The sequence below is a fragment of the Schistocerca americana genome, chromosome 1 (assembly GCF_021461395.2).
Source record: "Schistocerca americana isolate TAMUIC-IGC-003095 chromosome 1, iqSchAmer2.1, whole genome shotgun sequence".
Taxonomy (NCBI): domain Eukaryota; kingdom Metazoa; phylum Arthropoda; class Insecta; order Orthoptera; family Acrididae; genus Schistocerca; species Schistocerca americana.
The window spans coordinates 436,243,208-436,268,374 of NC_060119.1; the positions used below are offsets into that span (position 1 = coordinate 436,243,208).

The following is a 25,167-nucleotide window of genomic DNA, read 5'->3' on the forward strand; positions in this document are numbered from 1 at the left end:
TTTCGTTTACAATGGTAGTTACAGTAGAGAAACACCACGCGTAAACGCGATAAATTATAAAGTTCACTCGTTTGATTTGTAATTCGTTGTTGTTATGGTTTACGAATGTGTGGTTGCATGAAACACTACCTGAGATGTTTACAGACAGTTTCTCGGACTATTCTCGCCCGTTCTGCATAATTTCTGCCTGTGAATTACAAGGCTAGCAATACAATCGCAGCACACGACGTTTACGTGGGCCCTGTTTTACGGCGATGTGTGGCCGCAGCAGTATTTGTTGCCGTCAACAGTACTGAAATGTGACTGCAGCACACGGTCCTATGACCGGGCAATATTGCTGACTGGGGGACGCTGTTGCCAAGTTAATGAGAGTGGTATTGCCTGTGCTGACCACCGAGGGTGCAGAATATTTGGTATGACCGAGCCAAATCTGCCTCTGCCCTCTGTAAATGTTTCCTTCCACCTCAATCTCTCTTGCTTCCTATTTCTCACATCAACAGCGCTGCAGTACCTAGTCGCGTAATATGAGAGATGGAACACTATTATTTCTCTCTAGTGGGGAAGATGGTGCGTTCATAGTCATTCGCCAGATGACTCAGTGTGGGAAATAACCAAGTGTCACACTGCTCGACTTCGGTACAAGATCAACGAAGAATTAATATTGGAAATTTGGTACAAGGATAACGAAGAACCAATACTGGAAAAGCCCCTAAGATTCCATGAAACAAATATTTCCATTTATGGTTTACTGACAGCTGCAAAAATTACCTAACTATCAGTTCGATAGGTCATGGGTGCAAAATACGAGCACGAATTCCTTACAGGAAAACGGGAAAACTGGCAGAAGAGATCTCTGGGAAGATTAGTTTGAATTCCAGAGAAATCCAGGTACAGGCGAGGCAATTCTGACTCCCTATAACTTGTTCTTGGAGGAAGGTTAGGGAAAGGCACACGAACTTTCGTAGCATTTGTAGGCTTAGTGAAAGCTTTTGACAATGTTGACTTGAATACTTCCTTCGAAATTCTGAAGCTAGCAGGGGTAAAATACAATCAAACAACGGAAAATCCAGGACGGAATGTAACAATTGTGAAAAGGAAAGTTGCTACTCACCATATAGCGAAGATAGACACAACAAAAAGACTACCACAAATAAGCTTTCGGGCAACGAGCAACCGAGGCCTTTGTCTCTCTCTCTCTCTCACAAACACACAAACACACACACACACACACACACACACACACACACACACACACACACACACACACCTAGTTACATAGAACTATGGTTGAAGACACTCTGTAAAAGAGAAGTAAAAATTCCCTTCCCGCCATCCTGGGTTCAGGTTACTTTCTCTGCTGATCAGATCAGGAGAATTTCAGGTTGGTTTCTTTAACAAGGCTACTGGTTTCTTCACATCTGTGTGTGTCGTGTCGTGTCGTGTCGTCTGTTTTTCACAAAGACCTTGTTAACCGAAAGCCTATTTGTGACAGTCTTTTTGTTGTGCGTATCTGCAACTCAGCATCTCTGCTGCATGGTGAGGCGTTATAAGAGCTGAGGGACAGGTAAGGAAGGCAGTGTTCGAGAAAGGTGTGAAACAGGGTTGTAACCTACCCCTGATATTGTTCAATCTGTACATTGAGCAAGCAGTAAAGGAAAGCAAAGAAAAATTTGGAGTAGCAATTAAAGTTCATAGAGAAGTAGTAAAAACTTTGAGGTTTGTCGACGACGTTATAATTCTGTCAGAGGCAGCAGAGGACTTGGAAGAGAAGTTGAATGGAATGAACCGAGTCTTGAAAGGAGGCTACAAGATAAACATTAACAAAAGCAAAACAGGTATTATAGAATGTAGTTGAATTAAATCAGGCGATGCTAAGGAAATTAGATTAGGAAACAAGACACTTAAAGTAGTAGATGTGTTTTGCGATTTGGGCAGCAAAGTAACTGATGATAGCCGAAGTCGAGAGGGTTCAAAGTGTACAGTGGAAATGGCAAGAAAAGCTTTTCTGAAGAAGAGAAATTTGTTATCATCGAATACAGATTTGATTAGTCCGCAGCTCGTGGTCTTGTGGTAGCTTTCTCGCTTCCCGCGCACGGGGTCAGGGATTTTCTCTGGGGTGTTGTGCGTCTTTCATCATCATTGACTCGCAAGTCGCCGAAGTGGCGTCAACTAAACAGGACTTGCAATACGGCGGCCGAACTCCCCCCGCATGGGGCCTCCCGGCCAACAATGCCATACGATCATTTCATTTTTTTTTCATAGTTTTGATTGTCAAGAAGTCTTCCCTGAAGGTGTGTAGCCATGTCGGTAAGTGGACGATAAACAGCTTAAACAAGAAGAGAATTGAAGCTTTTGAAACGTGGTGCTGCAGTAGAATGCTGAAGATTAGATGGGTAGTAACTAATGAGGTGCTACTTAACAGAGTTGGGGAGACAAGGAACTTGACGAAAAGAAGCCTTTAGTGCTGGAAGGAAGAGTGTGTGTGGGGGGGGGGGGGGGGGGGGGGTCGGTCGGTCGTAAAGGGAAACAAGAGAGGGCTGGGCTGGGTTAGGTTAGGACAGCAAGCAGATTCCAAAGGATATAGGATGCAGCAGTTATTCGAAGATGAAAAGGCTTGCCCAGTATAGAATAGCATGGAGAGTTGCATCAAACCAGACTTCGAACAGAAGACCATAACAACAACAACCAGGTGTACTTTTAAAATACTGTATTTGCGGCTTACGAAAATGTCAAAAATATTATCAGTAATTTAACTCATTTTATATAATTCTGTGTTTCAATATTTTGCATCGTTTTCCAGATGAAGAAATCTTCGAATTTAAGGAAATATTTGGAGAAAGGGGGTCGCCATTAAATAGGCTGTCCCTGGAGAAATGGTCAGCGTTCATGACAGGAACGATCATTCGAAGCAAAAATGTCTAGTAAACATAAGCTCTAAAATGCATACCTAAAGAGCTGTGAGCACTTCTTCATCTTCGATGCTGTGAACACTATTTTTTTTAGTGAGAAGTTGAATACCTACCATTTCTCCTGGGACAACCTGTACATCAGTAGACGGAGAGCGAAACAGTCGACTATGTTATCATGAAATAAGGTTACCATGCTGGCAGAATGCGATGCTACATCGTGGTACAGTCTGTCTACTCATGTTCATTAATTTCATCGAAAACGCTATAGTTCTGAAACCTAGAAGTTTTGGCTGCCCTAGTTATGAAATCATAGGTATGCTGTGTAGAACTCATCCTCTTTCATCATCATTCACACATGTAATCGATAAATGGGCAACAGACTGATTTTTTGTGAAGTTTATCGAAGATGAATAATCCTGGAAGCTCCATCAACTGCACGCTGACAATGCGAGGTGCCCTTGTACCAGTTTTGAAAACATTGGTGCTGCAGGTACAAGTCGTGTCATGCCTGACCCTCTTGACTTCTCCATTGCCCAATTATCGACTTCCCTGACATGAATCATCGTTCGTTATAGCGTACAAATGGTGGTCTTAAATATTGTGTGACATAGCTACATAGAACTATGGTTGAAGACACTGAAAAAGAAGCAAGAATTCCCTTCCCGCCATTCTGGGTTCAGGTTACTTTCTCTGCTGATCAGATCAGGAGAATGTTAGGCTGGTTTCTTTAACAAGGCTACTGGTTTCTTCACATCAGAGTTCCTTCATCATTTTGCTCCGTCCGAATTAGTTCACGACAGGAAACATACCCAAGTGTCTAATTAAAAGTAGTAATTCCGAAAAAAAATCTGCAACCGCTTAATTGAAAGCAAACTGCGTGAACACTCTCCATAAAATATATATATATATATATATATATATATATATATATATATATATAGCAAAGTTAAAATGCTGAATGTCCGGAACCGCGCGACCGCTACGGTCGCAGGTTCGAATCCTGCCTCGGGCATGGATGTGTGTGATGTCCTTAGGTTAGTTAGGTTTAAGTAGTTTTAAGTTCTAGGGGACTGATGGCCTCCGAAGTTAAGTCCCATAGTGCTCAGAGTCATTTGAACCATTTTTTTAAATGCTGAATGAAGAGAACAAATAAGTGTTGAGAACTTACGTTGTACAGAAAACAACAATCTTAGGAACGCATTTTTGGCGTATCAATTTAAATGTGTTATGAAGGTTCTAAAATGACTATAAAATTTATTATCATTATCTTCTTCGTACTGAGGACGTCTGTGAAACTAGTTTTCCGCAATGTGCTGCAGTATTTATGAGCATTATCAGTTACCTGTACTAAAAGTTTCCGTGCTTTCGATATTTATACCATATGTGGGACTACGTTATTTAAACATTTTACTCGTCATAGCTGCTGGCGTGAGGCTTCTTTTGTCACTTTAAGAACAACGTCCGGAGCAGATGTTACTCGAATTATTTATTGGTTCCACTTTGCAACTTTATGCAACCCCTATGCTGCAACCAATAAAACCCGCTCTGCAAATCGCATTTAAGAAGAGCGGAACGAAAAAATTTGTTAAGTAGAACCTATAAGTTTTAAAAGTTCTGCTAAAATGTGCGTTGACAGTTGTTTTAAACTTGGTAAAATTATGGTGACAACAAACACTAATATATCCCATGTGCCACCGTTGGACAATGTGATTGCTGAGTCTCTGTTATCCTGAAACACTGCTAAAACAGTAAAAAGAGATACATTTGTGGTGGATATAGGTAGCGAAACGGAATGAATGTCATAATGACCACTGGACAAGATTCACTGGTCTAAGGTAATAAATTTGAAGTAAATCCAGAATTTGTGAAAATAATCATTAAAATTACGTAAAGTTAGAGCACTCACTTGAGTTTATCAGATACTGTATTTATCTTTTATTTCCGACTACTTAAAAATAGCCGTGACGACAAAACTAAATACACTCCTGGAAATTGAAAAAAGAACACATTGACACCGGTGTGTCAGACCCACCATACTTGCTCCGGACACTGCGAGAGGGCTGTACAAGCAATGATCACACGCACGGCACAGCGGACACACCAGGAACCGCGGTGTTGGCCGTCGAATGGCGCTAGCTGCGCAGCATTTGTGCACCGCCGCCGTCAGTGTCAGCCAGTTTGCCGTGGCATACGGAGCTCCATCGCAGTCTTTAACACTGGTAGCATGCCGCGACAGCGTGGACGTGAACCGTATGTGCAGTTGACGGACTTTGAGCGAGGGCGTATAGTGGGCATGCGGGAGGCCGGGTGGACGTACCGCCGAATTGCTCAACACGTGGGGCGTGAGGTCTCCACAGTACATCGATGTTGTCGCCAGTGGTCGTCGGAAGGTGCACGTGCCCGTCGACCTGGGACCGGACCGCAGCGACGCACGGATGCACGCCAAGACCGTAGGATCCTACGCAGTGCCGTAGGGGATCGCACCGCCACTTCCCAGCAAATTAGGGACACTGTTGCTCCTGGGGTATCGGCGAGGACCATTCGCAACCGTCTCCATGAAGCTGGGCTACGGTCCCGCACACCGTTAGGCCGTCTTCCGCTCACGCCCCAACATCGTGCAGCCCGCCTCCAGTGGTGTCGCGACAGGCGTGAATGGAGGGACGAATGGAGACGTGTCGTCTTCAGCGATGAGAGTCGCTTCTGCCTTGGTGCCAATGATGGTCGTATGCGTGTTTGGCGCCGTGCAGGTGAGCGCCACAATCAGGACTGCATACGACTGAGGCACACAGGGCCAACACCCAGCATCATGGTGTGGGGAGCGATCTCCTACACTGGCCGTACACCACTGGTGATCGTCGAGGGAACACTGAATAGTGCACGGTACATCCAAACCGTCATCGAACCCATCGTTCTACCATTCCTAGACCGGCAAGGGAACTTGCTGTTCCAACAGGACAATGCACGTCCGCATGTATCCCGTGCCACCCAACGTGCTCTAGAAGGTGTAAGTCAACTACCCTGGCCAGCAAGATCTCCGGATCTGTCCCCTATTGAGCATGTTTGGGACTGGATGAAGCGTCGTCTCACGCAGTCTGCACGTCCAGCACGAACGCTGGTCCAACTGAGGCGCCAGGTGGAAATGGCATGGCAAGCCGTTCCACAGGACTACATCCAGCATCTCTACGATCGTCTCCATGGGAGAATAGCAGCCTGCATTGCTGCGAAAGGTGGATGTACACTGTACTAGTGCCGACATTGTGCATGCTGTGTTGCCTGTGTCTATGTGCCTGTGGTTCTGTCAGTGTGATCATGTGAGGTATCTGACCCCAGGAATGTGTCAATAAAGTTTCCCCTTCCTGGGACAATGAATTCACGGTGTTCTTATTTCAATTTCCAGGAGTGTATATTGCGCGATCTGATGATAATTTTGTCCCTGTTCGACTTAATATTATCGTGTTTGTCAACCCGTTGGGAACTATTATTTTTAATTATTATTTTTACTATTTGACACACTGAGTGCAACGCGTTCCCGTTTAAATGGGACTGTCTGATCTTTTCCTTTTTGCGAGGTGTGGTTAGTCCAATGCGGTCTCGCATGTATCGTAAAAAAGAAAATAATAATAATAATAATAATATAATAATAATAATAATAATAATAAACCAGACAAATCATGAACCAAATATTCGTTTACCTGGGGGATAGAAGATCTTACTGTTTTAACTTCATTAGAACTAGTCAGCAGTGTTGAACAATAACAATTATTTAATACGCTTCGAGCTACCTTGGAAATAACTCTGCTTCAAAGATGATAAAATTTACATATGAAAAACTTCAACTGATATTTTAACTGATTCGCGACCAACTCTTAATTACTTGGCCTATTATTATTTACACTATTGCATTTTTTGGAAATATATTGACTTTAAAATTGCAAATAGTGGCAACGGATATAAATACTTCCAGCCACAGCTACGAAATAATTGCTGCTGGACCACTGGACCTTCATTTTGCACCATTTGTACACTCGTTGGCGTGGGTGGTAAGTAAAAAAACGCTTGTAGCTACACCACCTTACAAACTACGCTTACTCTTCACAAAAGAAAATAAAACAAGAATCACAGCAAGCACTATATTGCGCCGTCACTTCAGTTTACCACTGAAAGCGCTACTCTTGCTTAGGCGTGGCCACGTAACTATTTTCAAAAATCTCCGAAGACGATATTATCGAAAGCTCTGTTTGTAATCATATACCACGCCTACGTTGAGAATTAAAATACGCTCAATTTAATATCGTTTCGCATATTTACGTGGAAGGATACAATCTTGTACATATCGAATTCCCAAGTGTGGCCCCACTTTATATACAAAATAAAAACACTTGTAAGAATCGTGGCTGTCCCGTTCAGCATTACCGGCTCGCATAATGACATTCAAATTATCGTACATTTCGTTATGGGATCGTACATACCAACAATATGAAATGCGTTTTTGCGTTTCTGTCCTGGATAACTGCTTCCAGGGGCAACGAAAAGTTCATTTTCAGTATTTCGTCTGATTATTGAACGAATTTAAAAATTTGACATGCTGTCAAAATCTACTCATTAAAAGTCAGTTAAATTTAACACGATAAGTATTACAATTAGGAACTAAGTAGAGTATTTGTCTTGAAGTTGATGGCGGCCAAATATTCCATTTTGTTCATCCATTACTCGAAAATAACACGTAGCGACTTCCAACAAACTTCAAACATCTACGAAACTTTTTCTCGCTGACAGCCCACACAAAATGATGAAAGGAAAAAAGTTTGGCGCGTACTACAGTTTCACTGTTCATGTGGGCAAACGTTTTAATTTTTTACTTCTTTACTACTACTAATGCCATTCGCAACACACTTCGCAGGCAGTATCTACATATGTCTCTGAATGCACCTGCAATAACCCGCGTCCGGCCATCCAGATTAGGTTTTCCGTGATTTCCCGGAATCGCTTCGGGCAAATGCCGGGATGGTTCCTTCTTTAGAAAGACCACACCCGACTTCCTTACCCATCCTTGCCTAATCCGATGGGACTGATGACATCGCTATTTGGTCCCCTCCCCCGAGTCGGCCAACCAACAGCATCTGCAACATATTACTTCACAGTAAATATTTCAGAAGATAGGACGTCAGAAATAATGGGAAGCGTCAGAAGCGAGCTTCTGCTGAGCGCAAATTACCTAATTTTACAATCATACTGCATTTCATAATGAAAGCATTTAGCGACATCCAACAAAATTTAAGGATAATTTCAATCCTTTTCCAAACTTTTCCCCACTTACGTGCGTAACGTCAAGAACAACAGAATTAAAGGGCTACTTGTAGAGCATTGGGAAGAAATCTTGGCCGGCTGGTACCACATAAAAATACGCGTGTCCGATTATTTCACGTTAACTTGTCCTCATTCTAATGCAACTAATTTTTAATTTTTTTAATTAGCAAACAATTTATAAATATTGTCCATAAAATTATATAAAAATTACTTCGTTATTTGCTTACCTCGGAAGAAGACTTAAAAAATAAATGCATCATCTTCCTCCTCTGGAGGGTCAGGAATAGAAGGGGATGGCCGCAAGTATATCTGCGTTTTCTTCATACTGCCGAGCATATTTTCAGTAGGAACAAATTTCTTTGCATGAGCTGCTGCTCCTCACACACTGGCTGGCAAGCAAACATCCATTCACTGTGAAGGTAACGACCCTATTCCTGTTTTTCACTTTTGAAGATCGATCCTACTAAAAACTCTTTCGCAGTTAGCATTTGAATGTGGAAGGGATAAACACGAGAGCGAAAAAACTGCTTGGACTGGAAATTCTGACTCGCCAAGTAAAGTTTTTATGTTGAGTCTGTTTCCCCAAAATACGCCCATTTCCGAGCATTTCCTAATATTTTTTTTTGCGATAGGAAGTTTCGTTGTTGTAAATGCTTATCGTCATCTACAGAGACTATTCTCGGTATTTGTGACCTAAGAGGTATAAAAGAGGGAGGTTTCTGAAAGAGACCTTTCAGGGGTAAAAAATGGAAGCAATAGCAATAAATAGTCATCAAAGTTCTCTTTTTCAGTTCTGAACATCCTGTCTGCGTAAAATCCCTACGTCTGCCGTAAAAGTATTTCACGTCATCCCATTCATTATCTGTTTCTGGCTTTTGAATTGCCTTCGGAACTTCAACTCCTAAATAAAACATTCGGCTGGCAGGAAGAAATGTTGACCTGTTGTTGGGGTCAATGTCAAGTCAATTTAGTACTTACGACATAATGCCGATCCATGTAGCAAAGCAACATTTTCTTGTCCCTTTCTACCATCTTTTTATGTAATTCAATAAAGACAGCTTGACTCTGGAAATACTTCTTTAAATCGGCGAATTTCGGTAAAATATGAGCCAAAAATAAGTAAAATGATTTTAAAAAATTGTCACTGAGGGATGTATGAATTTCTTCTACCGCAACCAGCTACATCTCTAGGCATTTAGAATCAAAATAGAGACGCCAAACATTCCACTGTTCTAAAATTGTCACTACAACGGCCCGCAGAGATAGCCATCTTGTCTGTGATGTAACAATTAATGGATTTTGATATCTAAAAACTTTTGAAATTTATGCAGTTGTGGCAGTCTCTTAGCATTGACTTGAAAATGGTTATGATTAATCCTAGCTAGGTGTTAACAACGTCTGGGAATACATTCACAAGCCTCGGTGGCACGCACGTATGTAAAGCGAGTGACGTTTACAATTGAGGATGAATTGTCCAGGACATTTTTCAGTTAACAGAGTAACAACGGAGCTTCTTGACCCCATCATAGTATTACAACCATCAAAAACAACTCGTATAATATTGTTTTCAGAAACATGGTACTCAGAAAATGAAAGCATTAGATTAGAATAAATATTTTTATTTATTGCGCCTCATTCTCATTTTCACCCTGACGAAATAAATCTCGGGTGAACAGCCTGGTATGTGTGTGCATAGGACACAATATTTCGGCAATCGACCACGTTGCCATCATTAGGTGCGCTGATGTGCTTAGATTTATTTCGTCATAAAATACGCCTGGAGAAATTGAAGAATCACATATTCACCCTGCTTAAAAATTACAGAAAGATTCCAAAATTTACTTTCGATTTTATTTGTGTCTGTATCAAAATATCTACCCACGACATACGATGTTTTAACAGACTCTACGTATATTGACTCATCGATAAGAAAACTGAATTTTATACGTCAGTTTTTCAGCAACTTCGTTCTTACGGCTCTCTATCACGTTCTTTACGATCTGGGAATATCTTGTGCGACGCAGGTGTATAGCGTGGCATTGAAAGGAAGATTGTGTTCTGCCACTAATACTGCCAATTTAATTTCAGGAATGTGAGCCTGATTATTTAAAGACACATGATTTGTAGCTGATTTAACAAATATGACTACCCAACATTGTCTGGCATCTAGGTGACACCGCCTTCACTTTTTTTGACATGATTTTCACTTTTAGAATTTTTTTTAACGCATTCCAATCCAGACACAAAAGCGACGTTACAGATTCTACATCTAGTCCTCACAGAGTTCTATTCATCAGTGCACAACCAACCTTTAAATTCAGGATTAGTTTCCCATACTTTCCTATATTTTTGTATTGTCCTCTTCTGTTGCCATTGACACAATTTTGCTCTGTTTAACACCTTATAAATTGCTCAGTGTCCTCACCTGAGCCAAAAAAGTTAACTGTAATCTTTTTCACTTTCGTATGCAAAGCAGTCAATAAGGTGAATTCCCCAGGGGATTCATTTTGGGTAATAACTTAAGATGACTTATTCAGCTGTAGCATAATGACATTGGGGAATCCCACGGCCGAACAGACCTGCTTTTAGGCTGCTCAAATAGAATTTGTGAACCAAACTTGTCAAAAATTAAATAAATCACAAAAATTAAAATAATAAAAGGGCGAAATCGTAACAATAGTAAGCGTTTCAAAAGATCGTACAATAGACGTGTGATCCGAAGGGTGGATCGTATGTTCGTGCACCATCAAAAAAGTGTACAATCGAGACCTTTCGGTTGGCAGTGCTGGTTCCGTTTTTTTTTTGTCGCAATTCTTGTGTGCAATAACTTTGTCTCCCGTCATCATCTGTGGTTTAGGTTCTCTGGTAGGCTGCTCTTCTATCGTCACATCACGTTTAGGGATCGCACGCTACATGGAACAAAATAATTACAACTACAATCAACATATATTACAAATATATTTAGCGGCTCGACTTTCTTAGGTGTGGTGGAAGTATACTAACAACAACCATTAAGATCAGTTGGATAAAATGGTTTCTTACAGGTTCAGCTAGACTTGAGTTAACTTAGGATTAAGCTGGTCCACGTGTATGAAAAAAAAAAAAAAACCATTGGGAATTATTCACACTTAGTGTTAAATTTGCGTCTTATTTCTGCACACACATACTGGTAAGAGCATTATGATGTGCTGCACCCCAGAGAGATAGGAACCTCATTAATTTTCGCTACTGACCGATCTTTTTGCTAACATGCTTGGATACTCCTAAGCGTCCTGTCCACAGGGCGCCGACTTGTTACTACTGAAGCCGGTCTCTCTTCCACAGCAACTGTCATGAGACCATGCAGCCTGTGAGGGGGGTTGTACTACAAGTTTCAAATGGTCTCCAGCATAGTCATCACGTGTCAGTAGAAGCCAAAAAATAAATACATTGGTTTATAAAACGCAAAGCTTTGCTAATCAAAGTTTCATAAAATCAATATTTTTTTTAAACAATTACTCATGAAATTTCATCAAAGAGAAATGGATATTATGGTTTCCTAGAATGTAACGGCTCTAATTCTGAATATTTATCACTTCATGCATAAAGAACAGTATTTGAAGGTGTATTGAAGATTAGCATTTCGATAGCTGTTTGCATTTTGAACTCTTAATTTCATCTGTTATAAAATTCCATCAAAGTATTGTCTGCTGTAGTTTATACATAATGTCAAATGTTTTTTAAACAATAATTAGTTTAAATTGAAAACCAGCACTTGATAATGAACTTGTGATTACATAACAAAAATAATAATGCCTTGAGATGTATTGTGTACTACTACTATTGGGCAATCTTGGTCTGTTACATTACAATAAATAGTGAAAAACTACTGCACATTACTTCAATAAGAAATAAAAGTGATACCCAACCATGTTAATGATTTGGCACATAAATTTTTTGCCATGTTTAGTGCCACTGACAGAGATGTGATTATTAGAGGCGTTTGTAAATGAGCTGTTTCTTGCATGTAGCAGCTAGTTTTGTTGTAGATTGGCAAATAAGAGATTCCAGATTCAGCAATAGTCTGTGCAGATAAACTTTTCAAATAACAATCATTTGTCAGCTACTGCTAGATGAAGGCCTACTCCAGACTTGTCAGTGCATCGCAAAAATATCACTATGAACAATAATTTCTGTTTAAACTTCTGAACAATTAGGTGGTGGTTAACGTATAAAACTATTATGAGAGCTTAGTCACCACAGGTAGTGACCGTTTATGATATAAAGTAGGCAACTGCAAATGTCTCCCACATAGGGGAATGAAACATTGTGAATAATTTTCTACATTAACCATGCCCTCTCAGCCTTGAAGTTTTATAGAAAGTAACCAACAGCCCTTAAAACAAACATTGTGTTGCTGTAAAAGGGAACATTGATGATGTATGTGGCTTGTTTCTGTGTTACATTGCACATGCAACTACGCACAACAAAATTTTAATTCTTTCTTTTATGTCTTTTTTCCAGTGAGCTGAAGAAGCTCTCGGAAGAAAGCCTGACAAGACAGCCAGAGGAAGTATTTGATATCATATGCAAGTTAGGTGAAGGGTAAGTAGTATCTCTCTTTACAAAATATTCCTCTTTACAAAATATTCCTCTTTTACCTGATAGAGGTATAACCTCTGTTGTTTCTGAGAAAGTTGATTCAAAGTGAAATATAAATTCACTGAAGAAGTGTCATGTATCCCTGATATTGTTGGTAATAGAATACAGTAGATTAATCATTCCTGTTGATTAGGTCTCTGATGCAAATAATTTAAACATGATTGTGATTTTTATTTTCTGTCTTTGACTGGTAAATATAGATACAGTGCAACAAATTCATTTTCTCAAATGATGATAGTCAAGTGTTTGTTATTTATAGCTCAATTTACATTATTGGTAGAGAGTATCGCATGGAAAATCATGATGCTGCTTGTTGGCTAATGAAGTAAATTTCAAAATTAGAGCATAAATTTAGACAACATTCTCCATGGAGTGCAGCAATCTGGTGCTATACTTTGGTTAAAACAACAGCAGAGATCGCAATAACGTTTGTTTATTATTACCTTTTTCGGCTTATGTTAAAAGCCGTCCTCAGATTTCGTGGGCACCCTATGGCTGGTGCTGGCACCTCCTCGGTTTTTCATATCATGGTCCTGCACTGTGGTACGATCATGGTATCACGTGAAAAACAGAGGAGCCGCCAGCACCAGCATAGGGGTCTCAAAAAACCTGGGGATGGCTGTAACATAAAATAAAAACTGGTCATAATAAACAAACGTTATTGCAGTCTCGACTGTTGTTTTAACCAAAAGTACATGTCAAACTAAATTTGGTTGTTGATGCCAGCAAGACTTGCTCTTCCGCCACCACTACAGATTTCTTACCACCATCAGTGCATAGTCTTGCAGAAGCTAACTGCTTCATTACTTATCAGATTTGTGCAAAGATTAACAATTTATTAAAAAGTGTGATCATTGACCATCTTCTCTATGAAGAGTTATCTCATTATTATTATTCTTGACTACGATGGGACAAATGATGACATAAGATAAAAATTCTTTGTTGAGATATGATACCATATTACAAGTGCGAGCGAGCGTGCGCGTTTCGAGCTTGTCTGTGGGCTTGTAAACATGGCATGTGCTACACTCTTCTGTCAAGTGTGACGTAGTTTACGTAGTGTTATTCGATATTTGCAAATGAAACAGCGTATCGAAGTATGTGGTCCCAATATTGAGCTAGTGTGAGAGTGTTGCAGGATATTTAGATCATGTGAATATGACAAGAAGTCAGTGGCAAATGAAGGAATTTTACAGTGATAAGATTAAATAATCAAAAGATAGGTTAAGTTTATGGTTTCTTAGTTCTTGAATTGCTCAGGGAAATTCAGGTCAGCACTATGTAGCATTGTTAGTAGACTGAGAACATTGAGACTTCTGCTTATTGTACACTAAAAATGTGAACCAACACCATAAAATGTGTGAATGTCTTCATCACCGAGGCAAAACTTGTGATAGGCTGGAAAAGTTCATTTCTTCCACTGTACTAAAAAAGAAACAGCAGTCATGATAGTGGATTTACCTCTAATCTCCAAACAAGCCAATAATGTTAAAAAACACTCAGTAACAGAAAGAATATAGTGTCAGTCTTTCTTGGACAAGAGACGTTTTTTGATTGTTCAGAACATGAAACAAGGGACAACAGTCGATGCAGGTACACACTGAGACACAGTGTGAATCATTTACAAATCATATCAGAACAAAAGAAGTCATTCTAATTTCTTAGATTTTCCCAGCAATTTTTCGTCATCTCGTAGAATTGGATGTACTGCCAGTGGTCCAGAAAATAGGTCTCAAGAAACCCCTGATGAAGATGCCGAGTTACACTGTTGAAATATCCACTAGTAGTACACCCAATTCTATGAGATGGCAAGAGAAATTCTGTTAGATGTCATTCTGCGGCGCGATAATACCTGGCCACATATTTTTGCAGAAACTTGCCAACTTCAACAGTAGAAATCGAGGGAGGTGATAGATCACCCTCCCTGCATTCTTTATTAGTCATGGAGCGACTTCCATCTTTTTTCCATAGATGATTGTGCAACGCAGCTACCTCTTTATTCGCACGAAGTAATGGCCGCCATCGACAGGGGATCTCAAGTTTATTCCGTATTTCTAGATTTCCGGAAAGCTTTTGACACCGTTCCTCACAAGCGACTTCTAATCAAGCTGCGGGCCTTTGGGGTATCGTCTCAGTTGTGCGACTGGATTCGTGATTTCCTGTCAGGAAGGTCGCAGTTCGTAGTAACAGACGGCAAATCATCCAGTAAAACTGAAGTGATATCAGGTGTTCCCCAGGGAAGCGTCCTGGGACCTCTGCTGTTCCTGATCTATATAATCTGGCAATCTGAGCATTTCTTTTAGGTTGTTCGCAGATGATGCTGTAATTTACCGTCTAGTAAGGTCATCCGATGACCAGCATCAGTTGCAAAGCGATTTAGAAAAGATTGCTGTATGGTGTGGCAGGTGGCAGTTGACGCTAAATAACGAAAAGTGTGAGGTGATCCACATGAGTTCCAAAAGAAATCCGTTGGAATTCGATTACTCGATAAATAGTACAATTCTCAAGGCTGTCAATTCAACTAAGTACCTGGGTGTTAAAATTACGAATAACTTCAGTTGGAAAGACCACATAGATAATATTGTGGGGAAGGCGAGCCAAAGGTTGCGTTTCATTGGCAGGACACTTAGAAGACGCAACAAGTCCACTAGAGAGACAGCTTACACTACACTCGTTCGTCCTCTGTTAGAATATGGCTGCGCGGTATGGGATCCTTACCAGGTGGGACTGACGGAGGACATCGAAAAGGTGCAAAAAAGGGCAGCTCGTTTTGTATTATCATGTAATAGGAGGGAGAGTGTGACAGATATGATAAGCGAGTTGGGATGGGAGTCATTAAAGCAAAGACGTTTTTCGTCACGGCGAGATCTATTTACGAAATTTCAGTCACCAACTTTCTCTTCCGAATGCGAAAATATTTTGTTGAGCCCAACCTACATAGGTAGGAATGATCACCAAAATAAAATAAGAGAAATCAGAGCGCGAACAGAAAGGTTTAGGTGTTCGTTTTACCCGCGCGCTGTTCGGGAGTGGAATGGTAGAGAGATAGTATGATTGTGGTTCGATGAACCCTCGGCCAAGCCCTTAAATGTGAATTGCAGAGTTGTCATGTAGATGTAGATGAAGCAATGGTGGGGCAAATGACAATTGAATCATTTGAAAAACTGCCTAGGGAACCTTGTATTAATAATGTTATGCAACTCGCAGTCTAGAGCAGGATCTCAGAGTTGAGACCACTCTTGCAGCTTACACTTAAATTTTATTGATTATTTTATTAAGTAGCTTGTAATTAGCCTCATGAGGTGCTTCATTTATCCCATTCCAGCCTTTTCTATTACAGGTTAATCTTAGGTGGTCACTGGAAATTGAACATAGGACCTCTTGAGTCAGCAGCCAGCAATGTTTACCAATTTCCAAACACAAATGCCATGTGCTTTTTGTTACTGTTCTCACCTTGAAGATAGGTTTGAACACTGCATTGTTTGATTAAGCATGATACATCCTTGCCTTCGTATGATTTTTGAACTAACTTGCAGGGGGACTTATTGTTCAAATGGATCTAGACTCTGGTAATCACTTAAATTATGGACTGAATTCTGTTGTTGTGACTTGTCACAAAACCTTCATGGTCACTGCTGATGCTGCATATGTCTTCACCGATGTAACATATTTATGTGGTTTCTAAATGCTGAGAATTTTTTGTCCAAATACTACTGGTAGCAGACGTAAGATGTGATTAGTTGTCACTATGATGAAATTCATTTTGAAAAGGTAATCATTTCACTTTTGTAAATAAAACTGACTAATGTACCACAGCTATAGCTGTTGGATCCAGAATTAATCATCCAAAGTGAATTACATTTGCATTAACATCTATACACCCCGAAGCCCACCTTTCATTGTGTTGCAGAGGGTATCTGGAGTACCACTGACCCTTCCACATTTACTGTTCCAGGCCTCAGTCTTTTTGATAGATAACAGTACAAGGCTGCAGTATACGGGGAGCTGCTTCTAGGACTGTACACAACCCAAATTTTAACTGTGCTCCACGGAAAATTGTGCAGTGCCTCTCTTGTAGCATCTGCCACTAATTGAATGTGCATATCTGTGAAGCTTTTGCACTTTTTAACCTGTGGAAAAACATGCTGCTCTTCTTTGGATTCTCCATATTTTCTCTATAACATGCTGCTGCTCTTTGGACTCATCATATTTTCTGTATCAGTGCTATCTGATAGTCACAGACTGATGGGCATATACAGCTAGAGTTTCATAAGCTACCACCTTCATGGTAGCCCGCACTCCCTGAAGTTTCTTCCAATGACCTGTCGGGTATCTGCTTTTTGTGCAGTTAGTTTTATGTGGCCATTGCACTTTAAATCACTTTGTAATTGTGCTGCCAGGTATTTAATGCTTTCAGCAATTCTTCAGCAATAGTGTAATCAAATAAGAGGAATTTCTGCCTTTTTATGCACAATATTTTACATTTGTTTGTGTTGAGGGTCATCTGCTAATCCCTGCAACAAGTGCCAATCCTCTGCAGGTCTTCCTGCATTTTGCTACAATTTTTTAGTAGTGAGACTTCTCTGTAAATATCACCATCTTTAAATTACCTTGTGGAGCTTGCAGCATAAACTGTGAATTATTGTGGGCAGTAATGGTCCTTGAGTAATCCCGTAAGGTGCATCCAAAGTTATTTTTATGCTGAAGATGTGTGTTCATTAAGAATGACATCCTGTATTCTATTTGCTAGGAAATCTTAAATCAAATAGCAAAGCTGATCTGATATTTGTTACGTTTATATTTTATTAACCAGGCAGCCATGTGGAACTGTGTTGAACTTATACCAGAAGTCAAAGGAAATGGCACCAAGCTAGATGCTGATACCTGCTGCCTTCTAGTTCCTGTGGATGAACAGAGTAGGCTGTATTTCACGCAGTTGTTGTTTGTGGAACTAATGTCAAAAACTGTTACAATTCTCAAGCATAAGTTGGCTTTTAGAATCCAACAACAGACTGATGTCAGCAATATGTTTTCCCTATAGGGGCTTTCTTTGGCACTCAGTGATTGCTACATTTGATCTGTTTCATTTTTATTGAAAAAAGAGGACACACAACCTCATTTATATGTTATTGAGGGGGGGGGGGGGTGTTAAAATAAATGTACAGGCGAGATTAATGTTAAAATAAAACATCATAATTTATTTGTATTAACATTAAATGCATGCAAACAGAAGATATGTGTACTGTACAGCAGTCAATGCAGTATTTCAGTTAGGCTAAAGCCTAAATTATGGACAGTTAAACTTACTTAGGTCTAGAGAATGAATAAATTACAGTTTGTTTTTTGGAAGCAATGCTGCATTCATAAAAAAATGGCTCTGGGCACTATGCGACTCTACTTCTGAGGTCATAAGTTGTCTAGAACTAATTAAACCTAACTAACCTAAGGTCATCACACACATCCATGCCCGAGGCAGGATTCGAACCTGCGACCGGAGCGGTCGCTCGGTTCCAGACTGTAGTGCCTAGAACAGCACGGCCACTCTGGCCGGCTCTGCATTCATAGATCAAGTGTTTATATGCAGTTGCTTTGCATATCTTGTCATCGCCTTTGTTTCTTGATTTTATGTGATGGCACGCTACTTCCAATGCAGTAAGTGCTCCTGATGGACTGGGAGGATCCACAGATTCACCATTCTGTTCTTGGGATTCTTCAGGACTATTCTTTTTAGTTGACATTGGCACAACTTCTTTAATTCTTTCATCATCATTTTGCAAACATCACACAGCATATTCATTACAATCATGAAAATCCAGTTTAGGATCTTCAATCCTTCTGTTGAGATGTATGATGTTTCTTTGAACCAGCATCTTCCTGTGCCTGACTTTTTGTGGCAGCTGTGATGCACAAGTCCAGAAGTTTAAGATGGCTTATGTAATTTTCTGCAAAAAATGCCTGTTCTATGTTGCTGAAGTGTAGTGCTGGAGGGTGAGCCAAACAGTTGTCCAGAAGAAAAAGTATTTTTTTTTTTTCTCCTCATGATGCAATGTGTTTTGAGGAGGCTCTTGGAGAGGTTTGCAGCTACCCATGCCCTTTTGTTTGACTCATTATTGGTGGGATGCAATTTTACTTCCTTAAAACGCAGAGTCTTCACTGAGTTCCCAGTCACTAGTCGCCAGAATTTATCAGAGTTCCCCTAACTGCCACTGTTGTATCTGGCAGTAAGTTACAAAAAGTGCAGTTTCAACTGTGTTGTAAATATCTTTCAGACTGTATTTTATAGTTAGTCTTGGAAGCTCATGCTCTTTCCAACAATCTGTGGTGACATTATCCATACTGTTAGCTGCTTGAAATAGGCAAATTTGCTGCATGCTGCTGCTGAAACGAAATTTGTAGCACTCTTTCAGGTCTGCAAATTTTCTGCACTGGATGTGTGTGCACTTCTCACTGCTTGACCTGCTTTTCAAAGCAGTAGGATCTGTCTTTCTTTGGCCAGTATGGTAGTATCTCCCCACTCCTCCAGTTATGTTTATTTTCTCCAGAATGGGAAGTATCTTCTGTTTTGTGACAGGCTCATCATTTTCACATACACAAAAATTAGGAACTACACCAAAAAAATTAACTGAGTTCACCCCTTGCAAAAACACTCCTAGTTTCACTCACAATCAGTGTACCTATGGATCTTCTCTCACTTCTGTCAACTACAACCACGTACTACTGGTATTTATTGTGTTTGGTGGACCGTGGGCCACAGTCTCACTCCTTATCTCCGAAACCGACTGCCACAATGTCATGAACAATAGTGTCACTCTTGAGTATTGTAGCTACACCCACAATAATGGCTGTGAATTTGCAGTTAGACAGCAAACCAAGAATGACTGGCCACACCATATAAGAAATATTTTGTGATGATTTCTTGTCCTTTATAATGTCTAAGTGTGACAAAATGACTGTGGAGGATTAAAAGCAATAGCAACACCGAGAAAGTGCACAATATATAGCATACAGGTGAAAAAAGCATAGAGGTGTGGAAGGTATAGATGTGGTTTCACTGCATTTGAATTACTTATTGACCTAGAGCAGTTAAACTATCATTCCAAGTACTAGTTGAGTACCCAACATTGGCCTGGTATGTATTCATTCCAATTCTATTAGTCCATCTCCTCCTTCCCTCCCTCTCTCTTATCCTCCTCTTCCCTCTCTGTGTCCATCTCCTCTCACCTTTCTCTATCCATCCCCTCCTCCCCCATATCTGTTTAAATCTCTTTCTCTCCCTTCATTCTCATTATTATCCCCCCCCCCCCCCCCCCCTCCATGCGAGGTTGCTTGTTCTCACCCCACAGAAGTTCTTTCCAAACAGTAAGTGATGTGTGTACAAAGTTTGATTTCAGTCTAGTAGTTGAGGAGGAGATGGGAATAATATATCTCCTCTTTTATACTATGCATAGATTTTATGAAATACCATTCCTGTTCCAGTTTCCTCTATATGAATGTTTGCCCACCTGATTTTCATCCCCACCGTTGTGTTGAAATTGAGTCCGATTAGTGATATTGGGAGTTGATCATCCTGTCTGATAGTCATAAGATTGGTCACACTGAATAAGATGAGTTAATATAGAAGTGAAACTCTCAATGCAGGTTGTATATCCCAACAAGGAAGTAAATTACCATGCTGCACTGTTGGTTTATTAGCTACTGAACCAGGGTTTTGACTTATTTGATGCAACTATGAAGGATTTCTACACATACCTTCCAAACTAGTATTCATGATACACTCAACCTCTGATGCTTATTAGGCTCTGACATTTCTAACCATGCTGATTCATATAGTGGCCCATACAAATGTGAGTGAAGTCATTGTTTCTGCTGTGATCACTCTAGCCCTACTGCTGATGAAATATGTATAGTCAGGCAGAGAGAGTACATGTGATCAACTGACCTGCAAATTGTCTCCGGCTTTTACTCCCAGGGGGCTCAGAACTCTTGTGAGCACTTGCATGGTGAGCATGGACACCAATACATTGCGGCATTTCCTCTTGTCCCGTGCCACAATTTCCATCATCCCCCTATAGTACCATCCTCCTCTGTTGACTCTTAAACTATGATGACTTATATGATGCATATAGTGTGTACTCAAGAATTCTAATTTTGGTCACTCTTACACCCTCATACACCTCCTTTTTTGGCTAATCAAGTACGATCCTCCATGTTTTCTCAGTAGGGCAAGCTGTGCAGGAAAGGTCATCAAACACCGTACACCAGATATGAAAGTCAGTTATATTCAACTAGTGTCTGATACATGCCTGCAGGGAGAAAAAGAATTTAAAAAAGAATGGAGGAACTTATATTCCACAGTACTTGGACTGTTCCAAGTGCTGTTCCAGAACATTTTGCAAATACTTCTTGAATGTAAAAGCACTACTCCTTGTAGAACAAATTGAAGATAAATACGGTGAAGTTACCTCAAAATAATGTGAGAAGCCACCTCCCTTCAGGCACAGCCCACAAACCATCACCCCAGATGCTGACATCAGCCATTGGCTGAAGGAGATGCAATCCAGGAAATGGGTGGAGGTCACACACCAACTTATCTTGCTACCTTAACCCTTACTCGACTTCAGAGATTTTAATGCCAATAGTTTTATGTGGGGTAGTTCCAAAATTCCTGGGTGAGACAATATTATAGAACATGTATTTTTTGCATTTAATCTTTGTGTTTTAACTAGTTTTAGTCCTGCACGTGGTACTGTCGTGGCTCTCGATCAATCAGCCTGTAGCCCCAGCTTTCTCACATCTATTTATGGGAAGGTGTGTGTCGGTTTATGTGACAGCAAGCATGTTTTGGTCATTCTGTCTTACCCATACTGATACTCATCATAGGAACCTCCTTGCTGGAACTAGGCGAACAACTGGCATTGCTCTACATCCACACCTCAGCACGTGAAAGCTAGCCTCTCACCTTCCACCTCCATAAAAGACAAGTGGAAGGTATTTACTTATCCTTAGACTTGAAATACTTGGGTCCAAAGAATGACACATACATCGAGAACTCCTCAGTGTCGTGAAGCATTGCCCAACATGGCCCCAAGACCTGATCACATGCATAACAAATGCTACATCATTTGTGCCTAGAATATGAACATAATATTCTTGCACTTTCTGGCTGCATCTGGCTTAAGGTTGTGTTCTCCCTCATCTCACTGTAGTAAAAGCAGAGTTATGCTAATTTTAGACATCAGGAAAGAAGACTCACAGTGTGGGCAGCAATCATCCTATTTGTCTTTCAAATATTTGTGCAAGTTATTCAATCAAATGTTTAATAGGCAAATTATATGGACTCTAGAGATTAAAGGATTTATAGTCAATTTTGTTTCAATTTTGAGAGGACTGGTCTACTAATGACCACATAAATTGCGTGTAATCAGTTACGCAGAATGGCCTTCATGTGCCCTCAACATGTAATATCAGTATTTTTCCCTTGACGCTGTGTGGTGACATCATAATCTTATTGCACATATTGTGTGACATTTTAGTAGTTTCCTCCCTATTTTTTTCCTCATCTGCAGCACATACATCTTTCTGCTTCAGTCAAAAACTCATTGAATGTTTTTGTGGTGCAAGGATTTTAAACTTCACTGTCATCAGAAACATGGAACTTGATGGTGGTCTCATAATCAAAGAATTTCACTATTACAAAATTTACCTAGTGGAGTGAATGCAAATATTGAGTCATCTGACAAATTTAAACTTTGTGACTTTCACAGTCAGTCTGTGAAATGAAGTGATCTGTGTTAAAGTCCTACTTCATCATTCAGTTTGGTTACATATTTGTTGAGGAGATGATAGTTTCTCTAAATTGTTAGATGAGACATATCAGAGTTTTTTTCAGCATTCAGGGGTAGCAAACAGTGTCAGATATTCTATAATTAATGAAACACTAAACTCTTACAAATAAGCATAGATATTCATTCTTGGACCATTATCAGTACGACTAGTAGAAAAGTTAGAATAAGCCCGAAAAAGAGTGACAAATTTCGTTATAGATCCACTTAGTTCTGAAGCACTGTTTAAACTCCAGTAGCAATCTCAACAAGAGATGTTGCACGTCATGGAGAGGTTTACTGATAAAATTCTGGGGTTTAATGTCCCAAGAGAAGTTGGGGAATATGTTATTTCAACTCTGATATGTTTCGTGAAATGACCAGGATGGGAAGAGCAGATGAATTTGAGCTAAGACAAAAGCTTATCGGCTTATATTGTACCCATCCATTGTTTATTTGTTCTGAGTTATTTGTTCTGTGTAGTCTAATTTCTGTATTCCTCTACAAATCATTCTCCATATATTCATTCCTTCACCAGTTCTTCAGAGAATTGTCTCATCCTTACCAGTCCACTGGAGGATTTAAGATTGAAGCTCACATATTGGCATTGAAGTAATTTTAGTTGGATAAGAGGTTCACTTGGATAAAGGTGGCATGTGGCCTGTGGGGTTGGTCAAGTCTTGCTGAGGAAACATTGCATCACTTACCTCAACTAATGTAGCAAAACCAGTGAAAATCCATAGTAGCGTAAGTGAAAGCAAAAGGCCAAGACGATGGATAAAGATATGCTGGGGACATTATTACCCACAATAAAATGCAGTTATGTTTAAAACTTTTTCACATCCACTTATGTTTTGTTGGGATGTATTTGAATGTAGTATACATACTCTAAAGAGATTGCTGATTAATTTTATGACAATGTTATCGTTACATGTACATAAGTTTCTATTTGTGGCAACATCACTAGGTGTGATGCCAATTTATTCTGTCTCTTTTTATTCACAAGTTACCTTAAAATAGTAGCATAAGTCTTAATGCAGATTTTATTTTTGTTGAAGGTCCTATGGCAGTGTCTATAAGGCTTTGCACAAGGAATCAGGCCAAGTGTTGGCCATTAAACAGGTTCCTGTTGATACTGACTTGCAGGAAATCATCAAAGAAATTTCCATTATGCAGCAGTGTGACAGCCCCTGGGTAGTGAAATACTATGGCAGTTACTTCAAGAATACTGATCTTTGGGTAAGCAACAATGACTGTGATGTAACTTTTTGCGCCATTAAATTCAGCGTGTGTGTTTTTTATTTTTTTTATTTTTAAAGCAAGTTGGCAAGGTGGTGATGATTATACATGTTGCAGAAACATTAATAAACATGTACTGTGTTTAAAACTTAAATCTTTCATTGTTTATATTTATATAAGGTGATCTAATACAGTGGTATACACCAAAATTTGTACTCTACTGACCTTCTAGAAGCATAATGATTAATACTCCAACCACCCTAAGTATGATTTTCCTCAGTTATGAATTTCATTTGACCTAATACTTTCTCACTAATACATCTAAAACAATCAATTATTGATAAAATTATGTAATTGGATAGATTTTTTGTATCAATACAGATCATCCAGTCTTTACCTCTTATTAATGATTTCCATTCTAATTTTTCTGACTTTTTCATTGCTTTTCTTCTGTTTTTCTGTCTTTTCCACCCTCTGCTTGTTTATCTTTTTGCCACTCTCGTGATTTTTAACTCTCCAAACTGTCCTCTCTTGCCATGATGAATCCCATCTCAAATCGCATCCTTTCCTTTGAAAAACATAAAAGTTCCAACAATCAGTCTTTCCTTCTCATCCCATACAGTAAGTCTCCCCTAACCTGCAGTTCTGGATGACCTTCCCAAAATCTTCCCTTTTTCCTAGGCCTCTCCAGCCCTTTTCCTTCACCCTTCTGCCTTCCACTTCAACCATTCTGCCTGTTGTCCCTCACATTCAGTAATGTGAGAGGCTTCAAGGACAGGATGAAAATCAACTTGATTCTTATAGATCTTATATCAGCTTATGATACAGTATGGATTAATGGTCTAATGCTTAGCTAAAATTGTAAAAAAACAGACTTACACAGTACTCGAAAATATATTACCAGACAGAAAAATCAAATTTTCACTTCTTGGCATGAACATCAGGACCACGATTGTGACTAATTGCATGCACACATTCTTTTCAATCTAGATATTGCTGATGGTTCAGACACCAAACCACATAAATTTGTGTGCATGTACGACATGGCCATTGCATATCAAACTAAAATTTTAATGACCTAGACAAAATATTAAATGCAAATCTGGAAGTACTGAACACGCACTACTCCAGGCAGCATCTATACCCAAACCCTAAAAAAAGACCAGCATCATAATGCACCTAACAACAAAGGAACAAATAGAAAACTACATTTCTCTATGAATAACTAATATATAAGGTATGAAAGTAAG

At 39.8% G+C, this 25,167-nt stretch overlaps 1 protein-coding gene across 2 annotated transcripts in view; it reads left to right on the top strand.

The window, feature by feature from the left end:
- Positions 1-25,167, top strand: part of LOC124602690 (serine/threonine-protein kinase 3) — a 362,931-nt gene that overhangs the window by 295,194 nt on the left and 42,570 nt on the right. For both annotated transcript variants that reach the window (XM_047136340.1, XM_047136339.1), the window contains 2 exons: positions 12,720-12,800; positions 23,737-23,917. In XM_047136340.1, coding sequence (XP_046992296.1) covers positions 12,720-12,800; positions 23,737-23,917 — 262 coding nt within the window. The remainder of the gene's footprint in view (positions 1-12,719; positions 12,801-23,736; positions 23,918-25,167) is intronic.